At 43.0% G+C, this 25007-nt stretch overlaps 1 protein-coding gene across 1 annotated transcript; it reads left to right on the top strand.

The window, feature by feature from the left end:
- The first annotated feature begins 2535 nt into the window (after positions 1-2535).
- tnpo3 (transportin 3) lies at positions 2536-23661 on the top strand. The gene is made up of 23 exons (XM_017706472.2): positions 2536-2953; positions 4751-4951; positions 5404-5477; positions 5755-5911; positions 7294-7437; positions 8188-8363; positions 8682-8820; positions 10340-10486; positions 11370-11477; positions 12294-12385; positions 12602-12741; positions 13543-13734; positions 14405-14496; positions 14672-14748; positions 15412-15472; positions 15845-15985; positions 16086-16202; positions 17643-17737; positions 18493-18649; positions 18813-18980; positions 19678-19790; positions 20399-20490; positions 22860-23661. Exons 1-22 carry the CDS (start codon positions 2834-2836, stop codon positions 20457-20459), a joined length of 2772 nt encoding a protein of 923 aa, XP_017561961.1. The 5' UTR covers positions 2536-2833; the 3' UTR covers positions 20460-20490; positions 22860-23661.
- The last annotated feature ends 1346 nt before the right edge of the window (positions 23662-25007 follow it).

The following is a 25007-nucleotide window of genomic DNA, read 5'->3' on the forward strand; positions in this document are numbered from 1 at the left end:
CTTACAAGGTCTGATATGATTGGCCTACAGATTTCCAGTTCTGATATGATTGGCCTACAGCTTTCCAGGTCTGATATGATTGGCCTACAGCTTTCCAGGTCTGATATGATTGGCCTACAGCTTTCGAGGTCTGATATGATTGGCCTACAGTTTTGGAGGTCTGATATGATTGGCTGGATGCTTTTGGTTGGTGGACTATTCTCAGTCCAGCAGTGACACTGAGGTGTTTAAAAACTCCAGCAACACTGTTGTGTCTGATCCGCTCAGACCAGCGCAACACACACTAACACCACCACCATGTCAGCGTCCCGGCAGAGATGTAAATGACCCCCCCACCCCCACCCAGTAATACCTGATCTGCAGGGTCCTGACCGTTGGGTGAACCCCCCCCCCCCCCACAGGGTGAAGGTTGACAAAGTATCAGAGAACTTGTGGAGGGGCAGGGAGCAGCGCTGAGATGGACGGGGGGGAAACCGAACCTGGCGCTGGTCTACTAAGAGAGACTAGATAATAACCAGCCTAACGACGCTCATGGGCAGTTGGCTGGATGCTTTTGGTTGGTGGACTGTTCTGGACTCTGAACTCCAGCAACACTGCTGTGTCTGATCCGCTCAGACCAGCACAACACACACTAACACACCACCACCACCTCTGCGTCACGGCAGAGATGTAAATGACCCCCCAACCCCCAGCCAGTAATACCTGATCTGCAGGGTCCTGACCATTGAAGAACAGGGTGAAAGGGGGGGGGGGGGGGGGTGTTGACAAAGTATCAGAGAACCAGATGGACTACAGTCTGTAACTGCAGAACCACAAAGTGACCCTATACATTAAGTGGAGCTGATAAACTGGACAACGAGCGTAGAAACAGGGATGTGTACTTAATAACCCTCAGGGAAACGGACCGGCCTGACTTTGCCTAGAGATGAAATGCAAGTGTCATTCACCTCGTGCTTGAGTCGCCCCCTACAGCATTACAAGGTCTGGTATGATTGGCCTACAGCTTGCGAGGTCTGATAAGAATGGCCTACAGCTTTCGAGGTCTGATATGATTGGCCTACAGCGTACGAGGTCTGATATGATTGGCCTACAGCTTACAAGGTCCGATATGATTGGCCTACAGCTTACAAGGTCTGATATGATTGGCCTAGAGCTTACGAGGTCTGATATGATTGGCCTACAGCGTACGAGGTCTGATATGATTGGTCTACAGCTTACAAGGTCCGATATGATTGGCCTACAGCTTACAAGGTCTGATATGATTGGCCTAGAGCTTTCGAGGTCTGATACAGCTTACAGGGTATGATATGATTGGCCTACAGTTTACAAGGTCTGATATGATTGGTCTACAGCTTACAAAGTCTGATATGATTGGCCTACAGTTTACAAGGTCTGATATGATTGGCCTAGAGCTTACGAGGTCTGATATGATTGGCCTACAGCTTATGAGGTCTGATATGATTGGTCAAGATTCCACTTTTCACCTCACCTTAGCAGAGCCGGTTTATGAGGAGCCTGGCCACTTCCTATTTCTCCCATTCTATCAAAATGTACAAGTCCTCTGGTAACCCTCCTCTCTACAAGATCTCTTGTAATTCTCCTCCCTACAAGTCCTCTGGTAATCCTCCTCTCTACAAGATCTCTTGTAATTCTCCTCTCTACAAGTTCTCTGGTAACCCTCCTCTCTACAAGATCTCTTGTAATTCTCCTCTCTACAAGTTCTCTAGTAACTCTCTACAAGTTCTCTGGTTACTCTCCTCTCTACAAGTTTTCTGACGCAAGTCAATTTCTAGTAGCTCAGCAGCGGCAGCGCTGCATTAGAGCAGAAACAGCGCCTCCCTCAGGTCGCACACTACTATAGCATTATGAGACGCAATGGCACAGACCGCATGAATGAGAATAAACTACCGATGATTTAAACTAGTAACGCGCATTTATCTGGCAAGAGAGACTAGATAATAACCAGCCTAACGACGCTCATGGGCAGTTGGCTGGATGCTTTTGGTTGGTGGACTGTTCTGGACTCTGAACTCCAGCAACACTGCTGTGTCTGATCCGCTCAGACCAGCACAACACACACTAACACACCACCACCACCTCTGCGTCACGGCAGAGATGTAAATGACCCCCCAACCCCCAGCCAGTAATACCTGATCTGCAGGGTCCTGACCATTGAAGAACAGGGTGAAAGAGGGGGGGAGGGGGGGGGTGTTGACAAAGTATCAGAGAACCAGATGGACTACAGTCTGTAACTGCAGAACCACAAAGTGACCCTATAAATTAAGTGGAGCTGATAAACTGGACAACGAGCGTAGAAACAGGGATGTATACTTAATAACCCTCAGGGAAACGGACCGGCCTGACTTTGCCTAGAGATCAAATGCAAGTGTCATTCACCTCGTGCTTGAGTCGCCCCCTAGAGGACATTTGGTGGAGCTGTCCTGACGAAATAAGGAGGAGTGTCCTCGCTGTCCGTATCCTCAAAATAGACCCCATAAATGTGACGGTTTGCATTTGTAGTACGTTTCACATCTTTAGAACAGATTTCCACGCGGCAGAATATGAGTGAATCTGATCCACCCGCTCCCTCTACCTCTCTGTCTCCGTAGGGCAGCTCACAGGTCGGAGTAACTTGGGTTCCCCGCCTCTGTTTCCACCCGGACGTGTTAGTCGGGCTCTGTGTATGAGAGTGTTTGAGATGGCGGTCAGATCGCCGAGCAGGAGGGCCGAGTGAATACCCACCCGTGTGTCCGTCACTGTTCCAGGAGCGCAGCGCCGTGTTGATCGTTTCTGTCCGCGCACAGCTTGTGGAGGGGCAGGGAGCAGCGCTGATATGGACGGGGGGAAACCGAACCTGGCGCTGGTCTACCAGGCCGTTCAGGCGCTTTACCACGACCCGGACCCAGCCGGCAAGGAGCGGGCCTCGGTGTGGCTGGGGGAGCTGCAGAGATCGGTGGGTGAACGTGCCTCAACTTCGCCGCGTTTACGCGCACATTTCAGCAGAAACACTGCGCCGAAAACCGGCGGTGTCCGGGGAAAAGGCCGGAGCTCCGCGGCTAACGATAGCGACGCCAGACTCCATTGTGGCACGAAGCCGAAGTCAGCTTCTTATTCAGAATCTCCCCGTTCCACCTTAAATGGTGCAACAGTTACATGCTGGCGCCTGAGGCCGTTCCGAGGCGCCAGAATGGAACCGCTGCAACATTTAAGGTGGAGCGGGGAGATTCGAACGAGCGACTGGCGAATAGGAAGCCAACTTCAGCCTCGTTATTGTGGCTAACAGCTGCGGCCTTAGAGGCAGTGGCGGTTTGCTTGTTTGGGTCGTTCTCTCGCGTGTTTAGCTACAAAACCCGAGTGGCCTGGTTTCGGCGGCTCGGGTGCCGTTAGCGGAGTTCGCTGGCTTAGCTGGCCGCTGTGAGCGCAGCTAGCGTTAGCAGAGCTGAGGCTAAAGCGCCGCCTGGCTCGGTCCCGTTAGCAGGGTTGCTAAGCGAGCGCGCAGCGGCGAGATGTCGTGAAGACGTGATACATGACTGGCAGATCCGTTTGGAAAACGTGGACGCGTTTCAGCGTCAAAGTGTCTCCCGCCGAGCCGAGGAAAAGGCCCGTGTTTGCGGGGTTTAGCCGAGGAGCTGCCCTCGGTTTAAGGTCGGTTTCCGCCTCTTGGTTCTCCGGGGCTAGCTACTTTGTTTGGTTCTGGTAGTCCCACCTTAAGTGTGTCCGAGCGACAGAGTTGGCGTGGTCGGACTTGGGGGCAACGTGAGGTTTGCGCGTTCACTGTGCAGCGTGAGGTTTTTCTTTTATTGCATATTTCACGTTGTGGTTAACTGGAGGGAATTAGAGCCCGTGTTGTTTACGGTTCCTCGGCATTGGGCTGCGGTGTTGCGCTTGGAAAATGCAGGACCACTTCAGATCAGCCCATGAACAGCCCATGATCAGCCCATGATCAGCCCATGAATGTAAAGTGTCCTCCAAAGCCATTCTCCCACTGATATCTGTAGGCACGGGGGTCGAGTGTGTCTGACCGAAGGCCATCACGCTGGTCTGAGAGGGCTGATGAAATTGACTTGGATGCTCATAAGGAGAAGTGGTCTGTATCTGTATACCTGCATGCGGCGAGACCTGTCTTTCTGCTGTTTGCATCAGGGGTGTCGTTTATCTCCACCACTACCACAACAGGCCCTTTGTTGTTGTTGTTGTTGTTGTTTTTTCTGTTCCTGAAATGCAAATCATCAGGTTTAGAGCTACGGTGAAGGTTGCCTACAGAATAAAGTCCAGTCCCATGACTGTATGCCAAGTATCTTGTTTGGTTAGTCTTTACAGGACGTCCGAAATTGCTTACAAGAAAACTCCATAGTTCTGTTATTTATGAGCAGGGAATAAAACGAAGCACTGGTCACACCCACCCTTCCGTCACCAGTACCACCACCGGTCTTTCTTGGGGAAGCTGCATTAAGGGTGTTTCTTTACATTTAAGTGCAGTTTTCAACGCTTGTGTCACCCGTTTCTGCAAAAGGTGACCCACATACGTGATCTTGATGTGTTCAGGGTTTTTTTCCCCTTCTTATTTGGGCTCGTCCCAGCCGTCGTTGTGTTTTAAGTCGTGTAGCAAGAGAGGAATCGAGTGAGCGAGAATATTTACTACCTGAGATTTTTTTTTTTTTTTTTTTAAGCTGCTGCTCTCACATTGTGTTATCAGATGTGGCTTCTGTGAATGATCCCTCAGGTGATTTGCTTTCTGTCACCCATACAGATGCATGCATGGGAGATATCAGACCAGCTCCTGCAGCTGAAGCAGGATGTGGAGTCCTGTTACTTTGCAGCTCAGACCATGAAGATGAAGATCCAGACGTCGTTCTATGAGCTTCCTCAGGAGACCCACAACGCCCTGCGCGACTCGCTGCTCTCCCACATCCAGAACCTCAAAGACCTCTCGCCCATCATCGTCACACAGGTACACGAAATGTGTGGAGACCTTTGACTCTCCGATGGACAAAATATCTTGTTGTGATTGTGATACGCCTTGGAGTATATTGACAACACACTGAGCCCTTGATGTGATGTGATTAAAGACTGGCTTGCCTAATTTGAAACAGAAGTATTTGTTGATTAATGGGAATCCCTTTGTTGGAACGTAAGATTGGTTAGAATGCATGCAGCCCATAAAAAAACAATTTTGTGATTGTGAGAGTTCTTGTTGGCATATTGCAGTCATTTGTTACTGTATTGCAGATTAACTAGCTATATTGGGTAACCCTACTGGCTGGAGTTCTTATCTATTAAAGTAATGAAAGCACAGGTTTCAATTTGTGTGCTGTTTTGCTGTCAGTAGACTTTTTTTGGCAGCACAATGCTACATCTTGGTGCCTCAGCCTTTCCTCTAAATCTTGTTCTTTTTCCTCCCAGCTTGCCCTGGCAATTGCTGATCTTGCCCTTCAGATGCCCTCATGGAAGGGCTGTGTCCACACCCTCATAGAAAAGTAAGACTTCACCTGAATACTTGTTGATTGTGCCTCCTGAGGTGTTAAAGCAGTTAAACACACAAAAGCAGTCTGGCACGTTGGGGGTTTTTTAACTGCCCTGGTTTTGAAAACCATGAATAACTTTGGTCAGACCTTTTCACAGTCATTGTGGTCCTGTTGCAATGTGATGAGTGCCTATCAAAGAGTGATCAAAGTGAGATTTGTGGTGTCCAAATTCCAGTCGTCACCCTCTATTTATGCAATAGTCCTTTGTTGTCTCCCAACCTCCGCTCAGGTACAGTAACGATGTGACCTCGATGCCTTTCCTGATTGAGATCCTCACAGTCCTTCCAGAGGAAGTACATAGCCGTTCTCTGAGGATCGGTGCAAACCGGCGAACAGAGATCATAGAAGACCTGGCCTACTATTCCACCACGGTCATCACTCTGCTGGTAAGACGACAAAGTAGCACAGGGAGGTAGTAAAAAAACCTGTAGGACTTCTCAAAAGCTTTACTTATTGCTGCAGTTGCTTGAGTTGGTTAATAATGTTGTTTCCTGTCTGTGGTTTGTAAGGGTGAATACAGTGCGAAGTTGGGTAATTTCACAAGCCCCGATGCTTAACCAAAGAACGGTCCGTCCGCTCGTCTCCAACCTCTCGTTTATTTATCTCTTTCCGTCTGGGAGACTTGATAATTGACAGCTCTTAAGCATTAGAGCATTATAAGGAGAAGCGTGTCCAGGTCAGGTTTGATGGTGTTTGTTTTGTTTTGTCTTTTTTTACATTTTTAATCAAAATTAAATAGAGATACAGGTACAGAGGTACAAGTAAAGCCTAGATTGATATTTTGAAATGGGGTTCAGCATTATCTTCCGTCCCGGGTGGACGGCAAGCTTACTGACAAGACGTTGTTCTGTCGAGTACTTTATTTAGGGTAATCCATTTAGTCTTAAAAAAAAAAAAAACTTAAATCTTTCGCTTAAAATCAGCTGGTGCTTTAGCTAGCTATGTTACAATAGTCGCCTTGAATTGAGAAGAGCGAGCCAGAAAAGCGCTTCTGCACAGGTAAAATGTGATTCATGGTTTTGATCCTCATCGGTCTGCTTCAACAACAGTCGTTGTACCATAACAGCAACAGGGATCACGTCCGAGGAGCTCACTTGTGGAGATTGTCTTGTTTGGCTGGTTGAGCTGTAACTGAGCGGTCCTCTTAATCCAGACATGCACTGTGCAGTTTTAGAAATCTGTTTTTTTGATGACTCACATTATATGTTTGAGCGGACCATCATGTACAGACAAAACCTACGATTTATGTACTCGCACTGTACAAAGATGCTCAGTCTGTGCAGCCTGTACAGACAGGACCATTTCAGATAAAGCTGCTTCATTCAAAATAACATGTACTGTGAATAACCGAGTACTGAACAAACACACTGAGAGAGTGAGCTACAGCAGCTCCACTAGCTTTTAGTGGGTTGTGAACAGGAATCGGTTCTACCGGTATGGTAGATGTTTTGGCTGGTAATTTATTCAACATTCTTCCTGGCTTTGGCAGCTGCCGTTGGGTAATTTCAACGAGGCCCATTGCTGCACCAAAATATCACTTCTGAAACTGCACACCTGTTCAATTTAAGATCTTTACAGAGATCAGTGCTCTGGTCAGATGTGATGAGACGGCAGCAGATCAACACTGTTGAATTAAACTAGCACTTTAGGGGAAGTGTATACCTCTGGTTCAGTGTTTAGTTTGAAGCCAGTGGTCTGACAGACCTTGTGTCATGAGCCCAAATAGCCACTTTCCTTTGTTTTAACCTTTTCCCCTGTTTGCAAACAGATGACGTGTGTGGAGAAGTCTGGGAATGATGAGAAGATGCTGATTAAGGTGTTCCGCTGCCTTGGCAGCTGGTTTAATCTAGGTGTGCTGGACAGTAACTTCATGGCGAATAATCAGCTGCTGATGGTGCTCTTCCAAGTGCTGGTGAGTTCTGCCTCCTATTTCAGGTGCTGCAGACGCAGTTTGTGGTGCTCTGTGGAGCTCTGTGGAGCTCTGTGGTGCTCTGTGGAGCTCTGTGGAGCCACGTGGAGCTCTGTGGAGCCACAATTTGAATGTGTAGAGTAAGTGTACTGGATTCTGTTATAACTTATGTTCTGACAGATCAAGATACTTATAGCATATAACGTATGGTGTATCCAAACACCTCTGTGATTAGTGAATTTAGCTACTTTAATCTGCTGCAAATGGAGTAAACGCTCTGATAATGCCATCGATTTCAGAATAATATGGTCTACATTAGAGGTCTTCAAATCTGGGCCTTGAATCCACTTTCTCAGTCCAGTAATCACTGATAGTTATCTAAGCTGCTAATACGACTGGTTGGTAGGTATCGTCTTACCTACAAGTGATTTACAAAATCCCAGACTGGAAACTGGATGTAAGGCCAAGATGTGGACTGATCTGTGCGGACGGGCAGTTTTAAGTGGTCGTGTCCTGATTGCTAGAGATACGAGAACAGGTTGCACTGGCTCAGCGCTGATGTAACATTACTGTAAACCTGCTTTCGCTGTCCGAGGACACGCTATAGAAACATGATATTTCTGTTGACAGTCAAATGTTTTATTGTGACTGTTTGTATTGTATTATTTTAAAAACTAATGTTGATTTAGATTTTAGTTGATGTGGTCTGCCTTATTAAGTCTATTTTTGGCTCTTCTGCTTCTCTAATGGCAGCAAAGGGACGAGACCTCGACTAACCTACACGAGGCTGCGTCTGACTGTGTGTGTTCAGCACTGTATGCCATCGAGAATGTGGACACACACATGCCTCTGGCTGTGCAGCTCTTCCAGGGAGTTCTGACGCTAGAAACAGCATACCACATGGCTGTGGCCCGAGAAGATCTTGACAAGTAAGATGAGATTTTTTTGTGTCCTGTTTTGTCCTTCCTGTAGGCTGCTTGACAGACACGTCAGTCTCAGGAACAGTGCATGCTGTAGTATCTGTCTATCTATTTATTTATGTATGTATGTGTATTTTTAAAATTTATTTATTTAAATTTTTCTCATCTCACACTTTTGGTTTATTTCCTTTCCATTAAACGCTGTTGTGTGTGTGTGTGTGTGTGTGTGTGTGTGTGTGTGTGTGTGTATATGTATGTGTGTGTATGTATGTCTGCCACTACATTATGATATACTTATGCATTCCTGGTTCTCTCGCCCACGCACAGAGTATTGAACTACTGCCGGATCTTCACAGAGTTGTGTGAGACGTTTCTGGAAATTACAGTGAGGAGCCCTGGGCAAGGCATGGGAGACTTGCGCACCCTGGAGCTTCTGCTCATTTGTGCAGGACACCCCCAGTATGAGGTTAGTAACCCCCATCATCTATACAGCCAGTCAGTACTTTGACTTACTTTGTATGCTTTAAGTATCTTGACCTCAATCTGGATAATATCACCTTTGGCAACCCTCTACAACTGATATAAGTGCTCTTTCTTAGGACATTTAGGGCAATGTTACTTTTCTTCTTATGCATAAATGAATCTGCCTTGTTGTTCAAACTGTCTCAGCTGTGTTGTAGGGATACATGGGAAGTATTAGCAAATGCATGTATGTAAGGAATGTTGCCTCAAATTTTCCTCATTTTCCTTGCACACACAACTTGTCAGACAGCTTTTAAGAAGTGCTCTTATAGTAAAAGACCGTGATTACTCACTGCACGGTCTTCACCCGTCTCCCTCCGTCAGGCTGCAGATGTAGAAAACCAACATGTAAACAGAACGAATCTCCATTGTTGTGTGGTTTTTACATTTTTTTTTTTTTCATGGTCCAAAATTACATTAAAAATGATATATTCTCCTGAAAAGTTACCATTTTCCTATGAACTAACAGGTCCTGTTGATTTTTGATTAAAATGTACAATTTTTGATTAGGCTTGAAAGCATGATTTTCGCTTGAGATTCCTTTTATAAAAACATTTATATTTATACTTTTATTTTGCATCGCTTGCAGTTTTAATAATGGTAAATAACTAGCTTTCCAAATGCTATCGAATATTCATTAAATCAGCTAATGGAAGTATTAAGTTCAGGTTACGCGTTGTTAAATCAAGTTACCTAGTTTTTATATTGAGCATAGTAGTTTTTGAACATTTACACCTCCCACTTTAAGTGCAGATATGTGTTGGGGGAACCCAGGGAAACCACATGGATAGCACAAAAACCTACTTTTTAGGTTAACTAAGCTAAAAATACTAAATGCTATGCATTGTGGTTTTACTTACAGCTCTGATCGCTGCTCTGGTTTTAAATCTTAACCTGACGCTGAAACGCACAGCTCCAGTTGAGGCTTGGCAGCTGCCAAAACATCTTACCTGTGATGCTGCTTTTGACTCCTGGCCATAAACCAGTGTTTATAAAAGCTGCGTATTTGTTACAAGGATATAAAAGTAAATAAACAGAATGACTACAAGTGTTCAACTTGTACGCATCGTGCTCGTTCTCTTAGACCGGGTATAGATCGGTTCTGGACGTTAAAGCGACTTGCACATTAGTTAATTATTACTAGTCAGTACAAGATTTATGGGTTTGTGGTGCAACCTTATTAAAAATAACCAGTAAAATAAACCGTTTGAAACTACTCAGTCCTTTGTTAATACTAGTGAAAGACTATATGCACACACTTCAGTACAAACCAGTGCAGCCCAGTCTTTGAATGTTTTATGTACTTGTTTGGTTACACATGCGGCTGTAATTACACTGTTCTTAAATTTAAATTACATTGATAAGCCTGTTGCTATTTTACTACATGTCAGTCGTGCCTATCATATCAGCATTGAGCATCTGTGTGGCATCAGTTCTTTCTGTGCATTTCATTCACTGTTAAGGTGGTGGAGATCTCCTTCAACTTCTGGTATCGTCTCGGCGAGCACCTGTATAAGACGAATGACCCAGCGCTGCATGGCGTCTTCAGGCCGTATATCCAGAGACTGCTGCACAGCCTGGCTCGCCACTGCCAGCTGGACCCAGACCATGTGAGCAGTACTTTGTGTTTACACCAGGGCCCATGAGAAATATTCTCTTATATTGGAGACCAGACTTGCATACTACTGTACATTAAAGGGCCCATACCTCACATTTTATTAGGGTTTTTTTTTATTATTATTTTTTAAATTTCACCTGTAGATCCAATTTTGATGTTTGTTTATGCAGTCATTTTATTTACTTCTTTCATTTTCCTCACCTTTCTTGAATTTAACAAGCTCGTTTTGTGTTACTGTGCTTTCAAGACTGATATGTAATAGTGTATGATGCCATGATGCCTCATCTGCTTGGCTGTATTTAATCACTTAGAACTTCAGTGGGAATAGGGCGTGTCAAACATGCCTCTCACTCTCCAGTATGCATATGTAAACTAAGCTGCAAAAACCGCCCGTTTGGCATCTTTGATGTTAAAAAGACCAACTTTTATTTCTGAATGAGGCACAATACAGCGCAGCCAGTCAGAATAGAGATCATTTGTCTTATATCAGTCTTAAAGGCACAGTGATAGAAACACGGTGTCGTTCTAAAGGTCACAGAGAGGTTGGAAATCAGTGATGTAAAAAGTAAGGGCTTTTTTTTGTGAGGGGATCTCGAGGGGGCATAATGTCCGGTGTGGAATATTGATCCTTTAACAAAGTTTATATATGACATCAAACAGTTTTGTTTCAATACAGTGAGAAATTTAGTTTTCCATGAAGTGGGCCCTTTAAACTATTTTAACTATTTAAACTGACTCCTTTTTCTTACTTGATCAGTCTTATTGTGTGGACCCTGAGCAGAATAGCACATTTTTGTTAATGCAAAATGTGTTCCATCTTGGTTGAGTAGTGTTTTTAAAATAAAGAGGTTAATGGATTGTGTATGTGTGCGCAGGAAGGAATCCCAGAAGACACTGATGACTTCGGAGAGTTCAGGATGAGGGTGTCTGATCTCGTTAAGGACGTTATTTTCCTTGTAGGCTCTATGGAGTGTTTCTCACAGGTACAGGCTTTCATTAGAAAAATACACCCATCTTTTCACAGACACTCAGTGGCTGTGTTTACATGCAAAGATTTTTGCCAATCCGATTGAATGCAACCGGATTACAGATTCAGACTGAGGTGTTTATGCTCACTCTGCTCAACAAGCTGATGAAATTCTTCGTTTACATGCTCACTACGAGTAATCCAATCCAAAATGATGCGCGTGCGTGGAGCAGCGCTGAGAGTGAACGTTACCATGACAGCGAACATCACGTGAGGTCCAGTCGGCGTGAGATGAGCAGCAGTGAGCAGCGATTGTGTTTTTAATGGCTTTAAACTGACGTCAGACTCATAGAAACGTCCTTCACATGCACTTATAAAGGAAGACGTCGTGCTCTGAGACACATAAGCTGGACGTCCGTCCCACCGCCGTCTTTTAAAGCTCAGAGTATAAACCTCGTCTCCTCTGCTGACCAGTTTCTGCTCCGCCGTGTTGACCGGTATAAACCTTTTGCTATGACACGCCACGCATGCGCAGAACGTTCTTCCACCTTCCGATTGGAGTGTAATCGGATTCAGGCGTTTACACGGCTATTATTCTTCTATTTAACGGATTATTTAGAGGTTTACCCACCTCGTTCAATTGTATAGAGATTGTATTCCGATTGGCCTCAATCCGATTAGTCTATTCCGATTGAGGTGTTTACATGGACGTATTCTATTCCGATTGAGCTATTAGTCGGATTATTAACGGATTATCAGGCTGCCTGTAAACGTGGCGAGTGTGAACTCTTTGCAGGATTGTTTGTTTATTTTCTGTCTGTTTTTCTTCCAGCTGTACTCTACCCTGAAAGAGGGGAATCCACCGTGGGAAGTGACCGAGGCTGTGCTCTTCATTATGGCTTCAATTGCCAAGAGTGTAGATCCGTAAGTTGGTTTTTGAAAGTGGACTCATTTATAAAAATATCCAACTTGTTTTATTTGTCTTTAGTCAATAAGTCAGTAAGTTTTTTTTAAAAGAAATACTTTGGGGCCTGTTTTGTGAGTATAAATAGGTGAATAATTTCTTTTTTTGCCCTTTTAAACGTCATTTGAGCTGCTGTCAGGTTCAGGCTTCTGAAATGTTTCCTGCTCTGTGTGTAGTGAGAATAACCCCACTCTGACGGAGGTGCTGGAGCAGGTGGTACTTCTGCCTCAGACCGTGCACATGGCCGTGCGCTACACCAGCATTGAACTGGTGGGAGAGATGAGTGAGGTGGTCGACCGCAATCCACGCTTCTTGGGTGAGTTGCCACAATAAAATCAGATAATTGGGAGGCAGGTGTTACAATCCCAAACTACAGCAGAGCTTAATTTGGCTATCTCAGTTTCTTGGGGGTCAAACGCTCGTCTAAAGAAAGCAATTCAGGTTAACTTGAGCTGCAACATTTGAGCCTTTTGCACTTGTAACCACAGACAGCAGCAGCACACGTGCCTATGTGAGAGCCTGTGGCTGTAAAACCATCACCCACAATACTGTCCATGTCCAACCTGACCTGATCCACATTGTGTTTCGAGTCCGATCCTGATAATAATATCCATTAGGTTACAAATACATTAAATAAAAAATTCTAGAATTGAATAATCACCTGTCTAAAATTAGATTTAAATAAGCTTTTAATAAATATAATATAGTATAATAGTGCTTTTAAACAGCCTCATAAAAGGTTTTTATGATTGGGTTGGGGGGATCTATTAAAGCTATTATTGCTGTATCAATATATTGAACCCTGTCCGGACACTATTATTCCCACCTGTGAACATAACTGAACTTTTTAACCATGTTTGGCAGTATGATATTCTACATGAATCCCATAATTGTTGCATCTAGCTTGCATGACATTGTTCTAGAAACACAGCTGTTGAGCTGCCCTGGTTGTTGTTTAAATCCAAAGCCGTTATTCCGGAAGGGCCGGCATTCCGGGATTTGAAGCCTGTCATAATCTGAAAGGGTGCGAAGAACATGTAGCAAGTATTTGCTGGTTAAAGGATGCGGTAATGAACGTTGCTTGGCGGCTTATGGTCTCATTGCTGTCATTTCTCAGATCCTGTGCTGAACTACCTGATGAAAGGGCTGCGGGAGAAGCCGCTGGCCTCTGTTGCTGCCAAGGCCATCCACAACATCTGCTCAGTGTGCAGAGACCACATGGCGCAGCATTTCCAGGGCCTGCTGGACATCGCCCGCTCACTAGACTCCTTTGTTCTGTCTACTGAAGCTGCCATCGGACTGCTCAAAGGTACAAAGCTCAGTTTTGTCAGATAGAATTGCCTTCATTTGTTATCATTGTGAACATCATTTAAAGGGGAACGCCACTGATAATTCAGTCGATGTGGTGTAAAAAGTGGCTGGTTTAATGTGAAATGGTTCCATTGTAGAGACATTTGCTTACTCAGATTTCTTTACAGTGGGGGTAGTAGGAACCAGGGGTCCCAATATCGTGGGATATCAATGATGCCATAAATATAGCCTTTTTATGTACTTTTCAAAACATGGTTTTAAATGTAAATGCGATGTGACCCGAAGAAGTGGTGACTTTGCCTTAAGGCATCCAACATGTACTTCTCAGCTGTGAATGAGTTTTAAATGCGTTTGAGTGGCTGAAACCTTTGACTGAAACCTTCTCAAAGCTATTGAAGAATGATGCGTCAGGCATCAGATAACATCCATCACTTTTCCGTGTGATCACTTTCATTGAGGGAGCTTTTAGAGGCTTTAAACTCGTCTTGCGTCTGGTTCCCATCACCACCATTGTGAACAATTCTGACTCCGTTTTCTCACAGCAGAGCATTTTCACAGCCAGGCAGCTGCTTTTGGTCCATGTGCTGTATTTTTACTCTTGTTTGAGTGATCTGCTCTTTCAGTGTTCTCTTCACAGTAGATAATATGGTGTAATTGGCTTCTCTCAGGCACAGCATTGGTGTTGGCACGGCTTCCTCTGGAGAAGATAGCGGAGTGTCTGAGTGATCTGTGCTCCGTGCAGGTTATGGCCCTGAAGAAGGTCTGTGTTGTGATTTTTGTAATTGTGTGCGGTTTAGTGGTGAAGATTTGTCTGACTGACTGTGTTTGCTGCAGTGCTGCTGTTCAGGTTTGAATAAGTGTGCGTGTGTGTGTGTGTGTGTGTGTGTGTGTGTGTGTGTGTGTGTGTGTTGGTATGTATGTTTATGTGTACGCAGCTGCTGGCTCAGGACTCCAGTAATGGAAAATCATCAGACCCCACAGTATGGCTGGACAGACTGGCAGTTATCTTCAGGTCAGACTGGACCACCACTAATTTTCCTGTATTTACTGGCTTACGGTCATTCTGCTGCAGCTAACTACAGATCATAATTATGAAGGAGAAAAACAAATCACACAAAGTGTATGACAAAGTAGACCACTGGACAGTCTGTTGTGCTGTAATACACAACCATTTATAGGTAATATCGGAGTAATAACCAATCCATATGAGGTCAGTATCGGCGCTGATACTGTTCCAGTATATCAGATCAGTGCAGCACTGGGGTTATTCTCACAAATATAAGAAATACAGGGACCCAACTTGCAAAATAAATAAAATGACAAAAACAAAGTTGACCTTTTTTTGGATATAAAAACAGTGATGCCTATTTGAAGAATTGACTCGCATCATTGCAGTCAACACTTTAAACATTGGAGGTGAAATTTGACTGTTAAATCTAATAAAAACTCATTTTTATGATTACCAGTATTTAAACTTTTTTGAGAAACGTGGCACATATTTGAAAGATTTAGAGTAAAAAAATGTCCTTTTTTTTATCTCTACAAACTTTTGCTGTACTATTTAGAGCTCTAGCTGATCTAGTGAAGGATAGGAATATTTATGTGTGATGCGTTTCAGATTTTTTTGAGGTGTTTTATGTTTCTCTTCATGTGTCTCATCTTTGTCTTTTTATAGACACACAAATCCCATTGTAGAGAACGGGCAGACACATCCCTGTCAGAAAGTCATACAAGAGGTAAAGTCCTGCACTTCACAACTGTTTTTGTCAGTATAGTAGTAGCGCGGAGCAATATGACGCTGTATTTCGATATCACGATACAATACAATAGATTTTTCAGAACATATCATTATACTTGTAAAACGCTGACCAACTGCATGTTTCCTTATATAGTGAGCAAAATTAGTCTCATTTATCTGGATTTAGTGAAACACAGTCTACCAAATATTGAATAGAAATCGTTGTGTTCAGTTTTTGATTTTTTTTAAATTTATTTTTTAATTATTAGTATTATACTTTTGCCATATCAGTAGAAAAGTGATGTAAACTTTCACTCACCTTTCCTGATGACCGTGTGGTTTCGTTTCTCTTCCTGTGTGTCTGTTTTAGATCTGGCCTGTATTGTCTGAGACGCTGAACACACACCAGGCAGATAATCGAATTGTGGAGCGCTGCTGTCGCTGTTTGAGGTTTGCTGTGCGCTGTGTGGGGAAAGGCTCAGCCTCATTGCTGCAGCCACTTGTCACACAGGTAAGTGAAAAGGTGTGTTTTTGCTGTGTCAGAGTGTGTGTGTGTGTGTGTGTGTGTGTGTGTGTGTGTGTGTGTAACACCCTGTACTGTGCTGTTTCAGATGGTGAATGTATATCAGGTCTACCCCCACTCCTGCTTCCTGTACCTGGGCAGTATCCTGGTGGACGAGTATGGTATGGAGGAGGGCTGCAGACAAGGCCTGCTGGACATGCTACAGGTGCTGCTCTCTCACACACACTTTTTGTGTATGTATACAGCACAACGCAGAGAGCCACCCCAGAAAATACTACCGAAAGCTCTCTGTGAAAGTTCCTATTTGCTTAGAATGATTGTGTTAGAGTAAATAGGAATGTATGTTTAATCTAATTGGGTTTAATCACTCCCACACCTGTTCTTTGAGCAAGGCCAGTATTTACAGTTTCCATCGAGTACCAGGCTCGACTAATCGGTTGCTTCTTTAAGTTCTTCTGCTTTACGTGTACAAAGTTATTCTTCTTTAAGTGGAATGTGCTGAACCCCTACAGGGAGGTGCACGGGTATTGGAAAAACTCAATTAAGCCATTATTTGAATACTGAAATCACATTTTGCGCATTAGTGTTTCATCACAAAGACAGAAAACAGACAAACAACTCAGTGAAACCCTGTTTTTAACTGAGCTGTGAAATGTGAACATTTTGGGTGGTGTTTTATTTTGTGGTCTCTTTTTATTTCATTTAAACGCTCAATAGACACTCCGTATCATCAAAAACATAGAAGGGTTAAGATTAGGTCACTTATTGTAAGCAAAGTATTAACAACACATCTTCAGGGTGTTTACTTCAGTGTATCCAGAGGCTGTACTCCTACTGCTTCACTGATATGTTGTTGATGTGTTCCTGATAATCTGTTAAGACTTTGTTAATCATCTACAGAGGTCCTTTTAGTAGTGTTACCAAGTTTTGCATGCATGTGCGAGTATCTGAAACACCTGAACGTGAGCATTTTATTTAGGTTTTCATTTTGATTTTTGACTTTTAGTTTCATTTAGTCTTGAGGGAACATTAATGGTCTTAGTTTTTTTTTTCTCCCTCATTTCCAGGAAAAGTAATTTTAGCGTAGTGGCTGTTTAGTTTCAGTTTTAGTTTTAGTAATTTGATGAACGCTGTGATAGTAGATCTGAGACGCAGAGCTTGGCTCAGCTCCTGTTTACTTTAAAGATGGCCAAGCACAGATGGCATCCACTCCTCCTACACTCTCATTCACACACTTTCACAATCTTAAAAAATGAAAAGTTTTTTTTTGTCAGTAATTCGGATTCATTTTAGTTTCACAGTAAACATTTGATCTAGTTTTGTGATTTTGAAAACGGTAGATACTACAGTACAATTACGTAAAGTAATAGTAATTAGTAGTAATAGTTTTAGTTAATCAGATATGAAAATGAGTTGGAGTGCAGTGCATGCCTGGAGCTGAGCATAAGAGGAACTATATCAGTGTATTTACCAAAAGAAAAACACAATGCCTGGTTAAGATCCATACGTTGTTTGTTTTTTTGGCTTGCCTTGATTTGCATAGTACTACAAAATGATGCATATTTCCGTTGTTTAAAACTTCAAGCTTTTATCTGATTCTGATGGGTCAGTGAGCTGTAATATAACATGAATTTGATTTTCACAGGCGCTCTGCATGCCCACCTTCCAGCTGCTGGAGCAGCCCAATGGCCTACGAAACCATCCTGACACCGTGGATGACCTGTTCAGACTTGTCACTAGGTACCATTTGTAAACCTGTTTTTGATTGTTGGCCAGAATTTCCACATTTAAACAGTAAACACAACAATAATGTCTGCGGGATTTTCCCATCCAGCTCTTTTTAGCAAATTTTTAAGAGTGCATTAAAAATGTATTTAAAAAAAAAAACTTGATCTTCGGAGGAAAAATACCTTTAGATACGTTTAGGAGACAGAAAATTGGATTATTGATGGACAAATGAAGAGAGGATTTATATTAAGTGATTCCATATCGGGAAATACAATCATGCCTTTGGAACCGTCCTCTCAGGAGTGTTTGCCACTTCTTCAGCATCTTGTGTACATTTTCTGCATTTATGTTAAAATTTGTCCTGTTTAGTGATATTATGAAGTGATATTTAGTGGGATTGTTTTATTTATTTAATTATTTATGTATTTATTTTTCTCTTTTTTTGTTACTGAATACTGAAATACATATGAAACTGTTCATATGTGTAATAATAATAATAATTGTGTGCAAAAACTCAGAGGTACTATAATTTAAACTGCTTTATACTAGATGATTCATATTTATTATTACAGTCACCGCCACTTTACTATATTCATAATGACTTAAATCTTGTGTGCTTATTGGAATTTTTCTCTTTATCTTTGTTTTAAATTATTAAAGTGTTTTTATTCTTTTACATAAATGGTTACAACTGTAACAACTGCAATTTCCCTCTGGGATCAATAAAGGAATCTGATTCTGATTCTGAAAAAATATCTGTCTCTTAGGTTTGTCCAGCGTAGTCCTGTCACGTTGCTGAGCAGCAGCATCATCATCCACATCATCCAGTGTGCCATTGCTGCCACAACCCTGGACCACCGGGATGCCAACTGCAGCGTGATGAAGTTTGTCAGAGACCTTATTCACACGGGTGTCTCCAATGACGTGAGTGGCCAGTTATCAGCGAAGATTTAATGAAAACGGGAAAAATCCTTCAGCCTGATCTCCAGTCACTATTCAGTACATCATTAATTACTGAGCCACAATATCATATTTTTTTTTTTTTAAATGTACTTTTTCATATTTTCTCTCTCTCTTCATCCCTCAGCATGAGGATGACTTTGAGGTGCGCAAACGTCTGATTGGTCAAGCCATGGAGCAGCACGGGCAGCAGCTGGTCACTCAGCTCATACACAGTTGTTGTTTCTGTCTGCCTTCATACACACTGCCTGATGTAGCTGAAGTTCTCTGGGAGATCATGATCTTTGACCGGCCGGTATGTTCTTTGCGAGGGAGCCCATACATCAAAAATTTGGGTGCCCCTGGTCAGATGAATGTTTTTTGTTTATTTTCTTGTGAGAACAAGTTAACACATCCTCTACAGAGAACACTACAGAAGCCCTAAAGGGCCATGCATTCACTTTTTTTTTGTTTTTTAAACTGCATTTTACTGTAATAAGCTGTTCTCATTGTTCTTGAGATCTAGAGATATTTGTCGTCATGACATAATGACTTATCTTGATAAAACATAATATGAGTAGCACATTTTAAGTTGTTTGAAGATCATGCACTAAAATGAGCAGAAAAATGTCATATTTACTATGTTAACCATGTCACTACATAATTATGATTTGTATTTCTCACTAATGTTAAAAGTGAAATATGTGTGGTGCCACTAGAGGGCCCTAAAGTTTACTTTTTGGTGTCCGTCTCTCTCTCTCTCTCTCTCTCTCTCTCTCTCTCTCTCTCTCTCTCTCTCTCTCTCTCTCTCTCTCTCTCTCTCTCTCTCTCTCTCTCTCTCTCTCTCTCTCTCTCTCTCTCTCTCTCTCTCTCTCTGCTAGGATCACAATGCACAATTGCGAGAAATCAGCACTGGACTTTGTAGTTGTCATGATTGACGCATGGTCTGTTTGTACAGTGTAATTAGACATATCTTCCTCACAGCCTCTTGATGTTTCTCCTTCCTACTGTAGACATTTTGCCGCTGGCTAGAGGCTGCACTGAAGGGACTTCCCAAAGAAATGTCGGTTGGGGCTGTAACAGTCACTCATAAACAGCTCACAGACTTCCACAAGCAGGTCACAAGGTGAGTTTAGGCCCAGCCTCGTTTGAGGGTGCCCACACACACTCGGGGTGCACAGACTTACAGACTATACATGAGGTTACTAATATGAGTTATAATATTGTAGTTGGGGCAAGCAGTTTTTTTTTTTTTTTTAAACACATAGAGTTCATGCATTACATTTTCTAGAAGGTGTGTCACTCACTTGGCCCTTGGCTCATGACAGTGTGGTTACGCATTGATCCTTGAGCCAGCTGAATGTTGCAAGAGTAGAGAAATACCAAAGGTTCAGCTGAGCTCACCCAGGGCAGGCTTCAGCAAGCAGAGCAGCGTGGAACCGCCTGCTGCAGCTGGGCAAGTCTCAGCTTGGGCTAATAATGAGGATTTGGCCCCAACACACACACACAGTGATCATACTTGATGCAGTGCGTACGTTGACCAAGCACTGTGACTCAGCCTTACAATACCAAAATGCCGATTACTCATCACAGAATGACAGTTGTGCCAAAACTCGCCCATAATGCAAGCTTATCTGGAAATTCACATTGCATTAACTGTTTTGTAAGCAAATCACAACCCATTTCATGTTGTGAATGATTTTGACATCCCCTCTCCTTTGGGTCTGTCTGCAGCGCGGAAGAGTGTAAGCAGGTATGCTGGGCAGTCAGAGAGTTCACCAGACTTTACCGATAGCTGCGTTCACCCACTTGTGCTGCAACACCAGGTAAGAGAGGAAAACCTTGTCTAACAGTGCTTAAGTCATGAGTTGTCTAGTAAAGCAATAAGCTGTAGGTGGTGGTTCACTTACGTGATCTCAAAGTAATAAAATCGAGCAAATTTCAAGCAGTTCTCCACAAAGCTATGTAGGGTAACAGTGGCCTAAGGTTGCCAAAGCAATGTTGGCCAAACGCTGTGTTCAGACTGTTGGTAAAAATGGCCCAAATGCAGTTTTGACTGGTGGGTGTGTAGGTAGGTAAACACATCACACTCCTGGACAGACCTGCATGTGGAAAAGCCTTTTACACAATGTTAAAATGAGCTGTGGGGCTGTCACCTGTAAACTTGGAGGACAGACAGTGGACACTAAAGTGACCACGCTCACTGAAGTTTACTAAAAATACAACAAAAATAATAATAAATTCTATGCTGCTTGAGCTGGATTGACAAAACTCACATTTTGGATGATTCTGGGTTTTCAGTACAACCATGAGAGAGGCCTAAATCAGAATTGAAAGCAGAGCCGGTGAGGTTTTTGCTGTTTGCCCACATATTCTATTCAATTCAATTCAATTCAGTTCAACTTTGTGATTTATACAATACAAGGTAGTTCAGTATAACTAAACACTATCGCGCTGCTTTTCCAGTGCAGTAATAAAAGATGCATAGTAAACAGTGCAAAGACAGAAGACGGTAAAAGACGGACAAAATGTGCGGTCAGTAGGTACGGAGAGCTAGCCCAGCTGCTGCCATCGCCAGCGCTGCCGGAAGTGTTTCTGGGAAAACAACTGGATTTGGGCCACTTTTACCTGCTGTGTGAACGTAAACAAAGAGTATCCTATGAACAGCACAGTGGTTTTTAATAACTTAATTGTTTTTAATCCTTTAAGGCTGAAATAAACCAGAATTAATTTGCAATGTAAAGAATGTGATCTAGCTAAGCTGAAAGAGAGAAGCAGATCTCGCACGTCATCTGCACTCCGAACGAGTCCGCATGCTCATTCAGGAAAATCAACAGTGCATCCAGTCAAAGGGGTAGATAATGTTATCTGCCCCTTCAGCACTTATACAGTGATGGAAAACAGTAGCACAAATTAAGATGGGAGTCTGTTAGCTCCGCTTACCTCATCTCAAATGTTACATAAGACAATGTCTAAACTATTTCTGAGCCCAGTCAAAGGGAATCGTGAGGCAAAACCAGCAAAGACAGGAGACGTTAAAGACCTCAAACTAGCCAAGCTGACGGTGGCAACGATGGCACTGTCACCAGAAGCCACTCGTTAGGTGTCCTCAGCGAAGTTTGTGAAATCAAGGAGACGTTGAAATTGCCGTTAGAATAAACATTGAGGAAATTGAAGGAAATGAGCAAAAGCCTGCTTCAACTCACAAATGATTGGGTGGAATGCTTGGAATGATCAGGATTAATGGAGCACCGGATTGGGCAGAAGGATGTGAGGAAGTTTCCAGACTCTTGCTACTGCAGTTTTTCAGAGCAGAGAAAATCAAAGCTCTCAGATCTCTGGAAATAGAGTGCAGACCAGATCATTGTTCATCTATGACCGAAGTTGTTGGCTTTGGGGTAAAAAAAAAAAATCACTATATGCTTCTTATTCTGTTGATAATGTGCAAACCAGTTCAGTCATTACACCATTAATGACTTTAATAATGAGGCTTTACCCTTTTAAAAAAATAAAAAATTCCCAAGTCATATGAAACTTATCCATTCAAATTGCCGTCCAATGGTGCGAAAAATGAAGGTTGGCAGAAAAAAATAGTCTGAAATAGGATCCACTGCCCGAACATATTAAAAGCAAACTAGAATTATTGATTAAACTTCTGCTCTCATTTTTAGGTCGAATAGAAACCGTGAAATATCTATTATGCCCAAATGATCATATTTGTCCACCTCCTACCTCCTGTCGTTCCTATTGTGTATTTCAAAAGGATTAACAGATTATTTAATACCTTTTACATGGACATTTACACAACCAAGGAGGGAAATGGATCAAGTTTAGATACTCAGTAATAAAGTACGTACGCGACCCTGACGGAGAAGCGGCTTAGAAAATGGATGGATGGATGGAGTAATAAAGTATTACAAAACAATATTAATCTTCTGCGCTAGAAGCCAAGAAAACAATTTCACAAAAAATTGCAAAAAAAAATAATAAAAACACCCTGTCAAGTTAAATGTGCAGTCAAATTCTCTGAAATGGTTGCTGGTGCAACATTTGATTTGATGAGATTATTTTTTTTTAGACCTTTAATGCAGAATTAATCGGTTCATGAAGTAGACATGTATCACAATATAACTCAGACTACATGCTATTGTGATCATTTTGCCCCTGCTAACATTTGTTTCTTCTTCCACTGCAGGTCAAATCTTTTGTTCATTGAGAGGTGATGGCAAAGGGGTCAAATTGACTGCTTTTGAGAAACTAAAGGGAACTCCTATAATGAAGGTCGGGTGGGGAAAAAACCACCAAGAGGCATCACAGGCTTTGGAGTGATAGGGTCACAGGAACCGCCTTGAGGAAAGGAAAAGCCCATTCCCTCCCTTTGCCCCCCTCGCCGAGCCCACCATTACCATGGAGAGGTGCTTGGAGGGTAGCCGCCTTGCTGGGGGAAGAGTGTGAGGGGGTAAAAAAAAAAGTGTACAACCGTCTTCAGAAAGACCATAAAACAAAAACCCAAAAAATAAAACAAGGATGTGCCTGGTTGCAAATCACAATGCACTGTAGAGAAAAAAAAGACTTGTATGTTTTTAAACAGAGAAATGGAGAGATTTATTTTCATGAACGTGTCTTTAGGAATCAGAACGCATGTTGCCGTCATGCCATCAGAAACGAATAGCGAAGTGAGGATGCTCGCGGACAGTGGAAGCCTGTGGGGACGGCAGACGAGGACGGCAGCGGAAGGGGAATGTTTGAAGATTTAGCGTCACCTTTGACCTTTTTAACGTTGGCTGGAGTTTTACCTTTATGAATTGCCAGATGAAGGTAAACCTATGAGATGGACTGGCAGTTGGATTTATATATATATTTTTTTGTTCTTCCACATTTTTGGCATTGCCTGTCCAAGAGAAGGGCAGATACCATCTGGAAGCGTGTAGCCATCTCAAGAACAATAAAAGCAAAACTGCAGTGAGGAGCAAACACTGAGCCTCATCTGAGCTTCATTTCGCTTGTTGTCTTGTCGAGTCAGAGTGGAACTCATTCTTCCTCTCTTCCCCCTTCCTTTTCCTCCTCTAACCCTTTTCTGTAACTGTCTGTCTCTCTGAACCTGTTTGACCAGCTTTCATTACTACAGAGCCGCTCTGGACGCAGGCCATGCATTTGTGTGCCTCAGGGCTGTGTGCTAACGATGTGTGGTTTATGTGGGTGGTGATTTTCACTTGCACAGTTCAGATTTAGTTACATAACATGCTAAATTCTGTATGGAAACTCAATACTAACTGTAGTATTCTATGGAGTGAAATGTATGTATGTATGTATGTATGTGTGTGTGTGTGAGTGTGTGTGTGAGAGACGATCAGCCCTAATATTAAAACCTTCTTGTAGGGCGCAGTCGTGGGCTGGAGGTTAGGGAACCTTATTTTGCGATAACACACTCCTCGACGGTTCTATTGCTTAAATACAGACAGGGTTTATATTTTACATTTGGGACTTTTAACTGCCTTGTGGTTCAAGTGACCTCATACTTAGTTATGTTTATTTGGTAAAAATAAAAAAAGCATTCAATTTTACCAAAACAGTTCTAACTAGGGCACTCGTGGGCTGGAGGTTAGGGAACTGTGACCAGAAGGTCGCCGGTTCGATCCCCAGCGCCGTCAGTACGTGACTGAGGTGTCTTTGAGCAAGACACCTAACCCCCAATTGCTACCCAGGTGCTGTAGATTAGGCTGCCCACCGCTCCGGGCAAGTGTGCTCACTAGTGTGTATGTGGTGTTTCACTTCCCCGGATGGGTTAAATGCAGAAGTGGAATTTCCCCGTTTGTGGGATTAATAAAGCATCACTTATTTGATCAGCTCCACTTACTGTATAGCTGCGCTTTGTAGTTCTACAGTTACAGACTGTAGTCCATCTGTTTCTCTGATACTCTTGTTACTCCCTTTTACGCTGTTCTTCAGTGGTACGGACCCCCATAGGATAAACACGGGTATCATTTGGGTGGTGGATCGTTCTCAGCACTGCAGTAACACTAACACACCAGTGTGTGTTGCGCTGGTCTGAGTGGATCAGACACAGCAGTGCTGCTGGAGTTTTAAACACCTCAGTGTCGCTGCTGGACTGAGAGTAGTCCACCAACCAGAAACATCCAGCCAACAGCGTCCTGTGTGTAAGAGAATGATCCGCCACTCAAATAATACCTGGTCTATGGGGGTCCTGAACATTGAAGAAAAGGGGCTAACAAAGTATGCAGAGAAACAGATGGACTACAGTCTGTAATTGTAGAACGACTAAGAACACACCTCCCCATATACATTCCTTTTAAAGCTTCATTTTGCTAATGTAACTTCTGGA

This window comes from Pygocentrus nattereri, chromosome 11 (assembly GCF_015220715.1).
Source record: "Pygocentrus nattereri isolate fPygNat1 chromosome 11, fPygNat1.pri, whole genome shotgun sequence".
Lineage (NCBI taxonomy): Eukaryota > Metazoa > Chordata > Actinopteri > Characiformes > Serrasalmidae > Pygocentrus > Pygocentrus nattereri.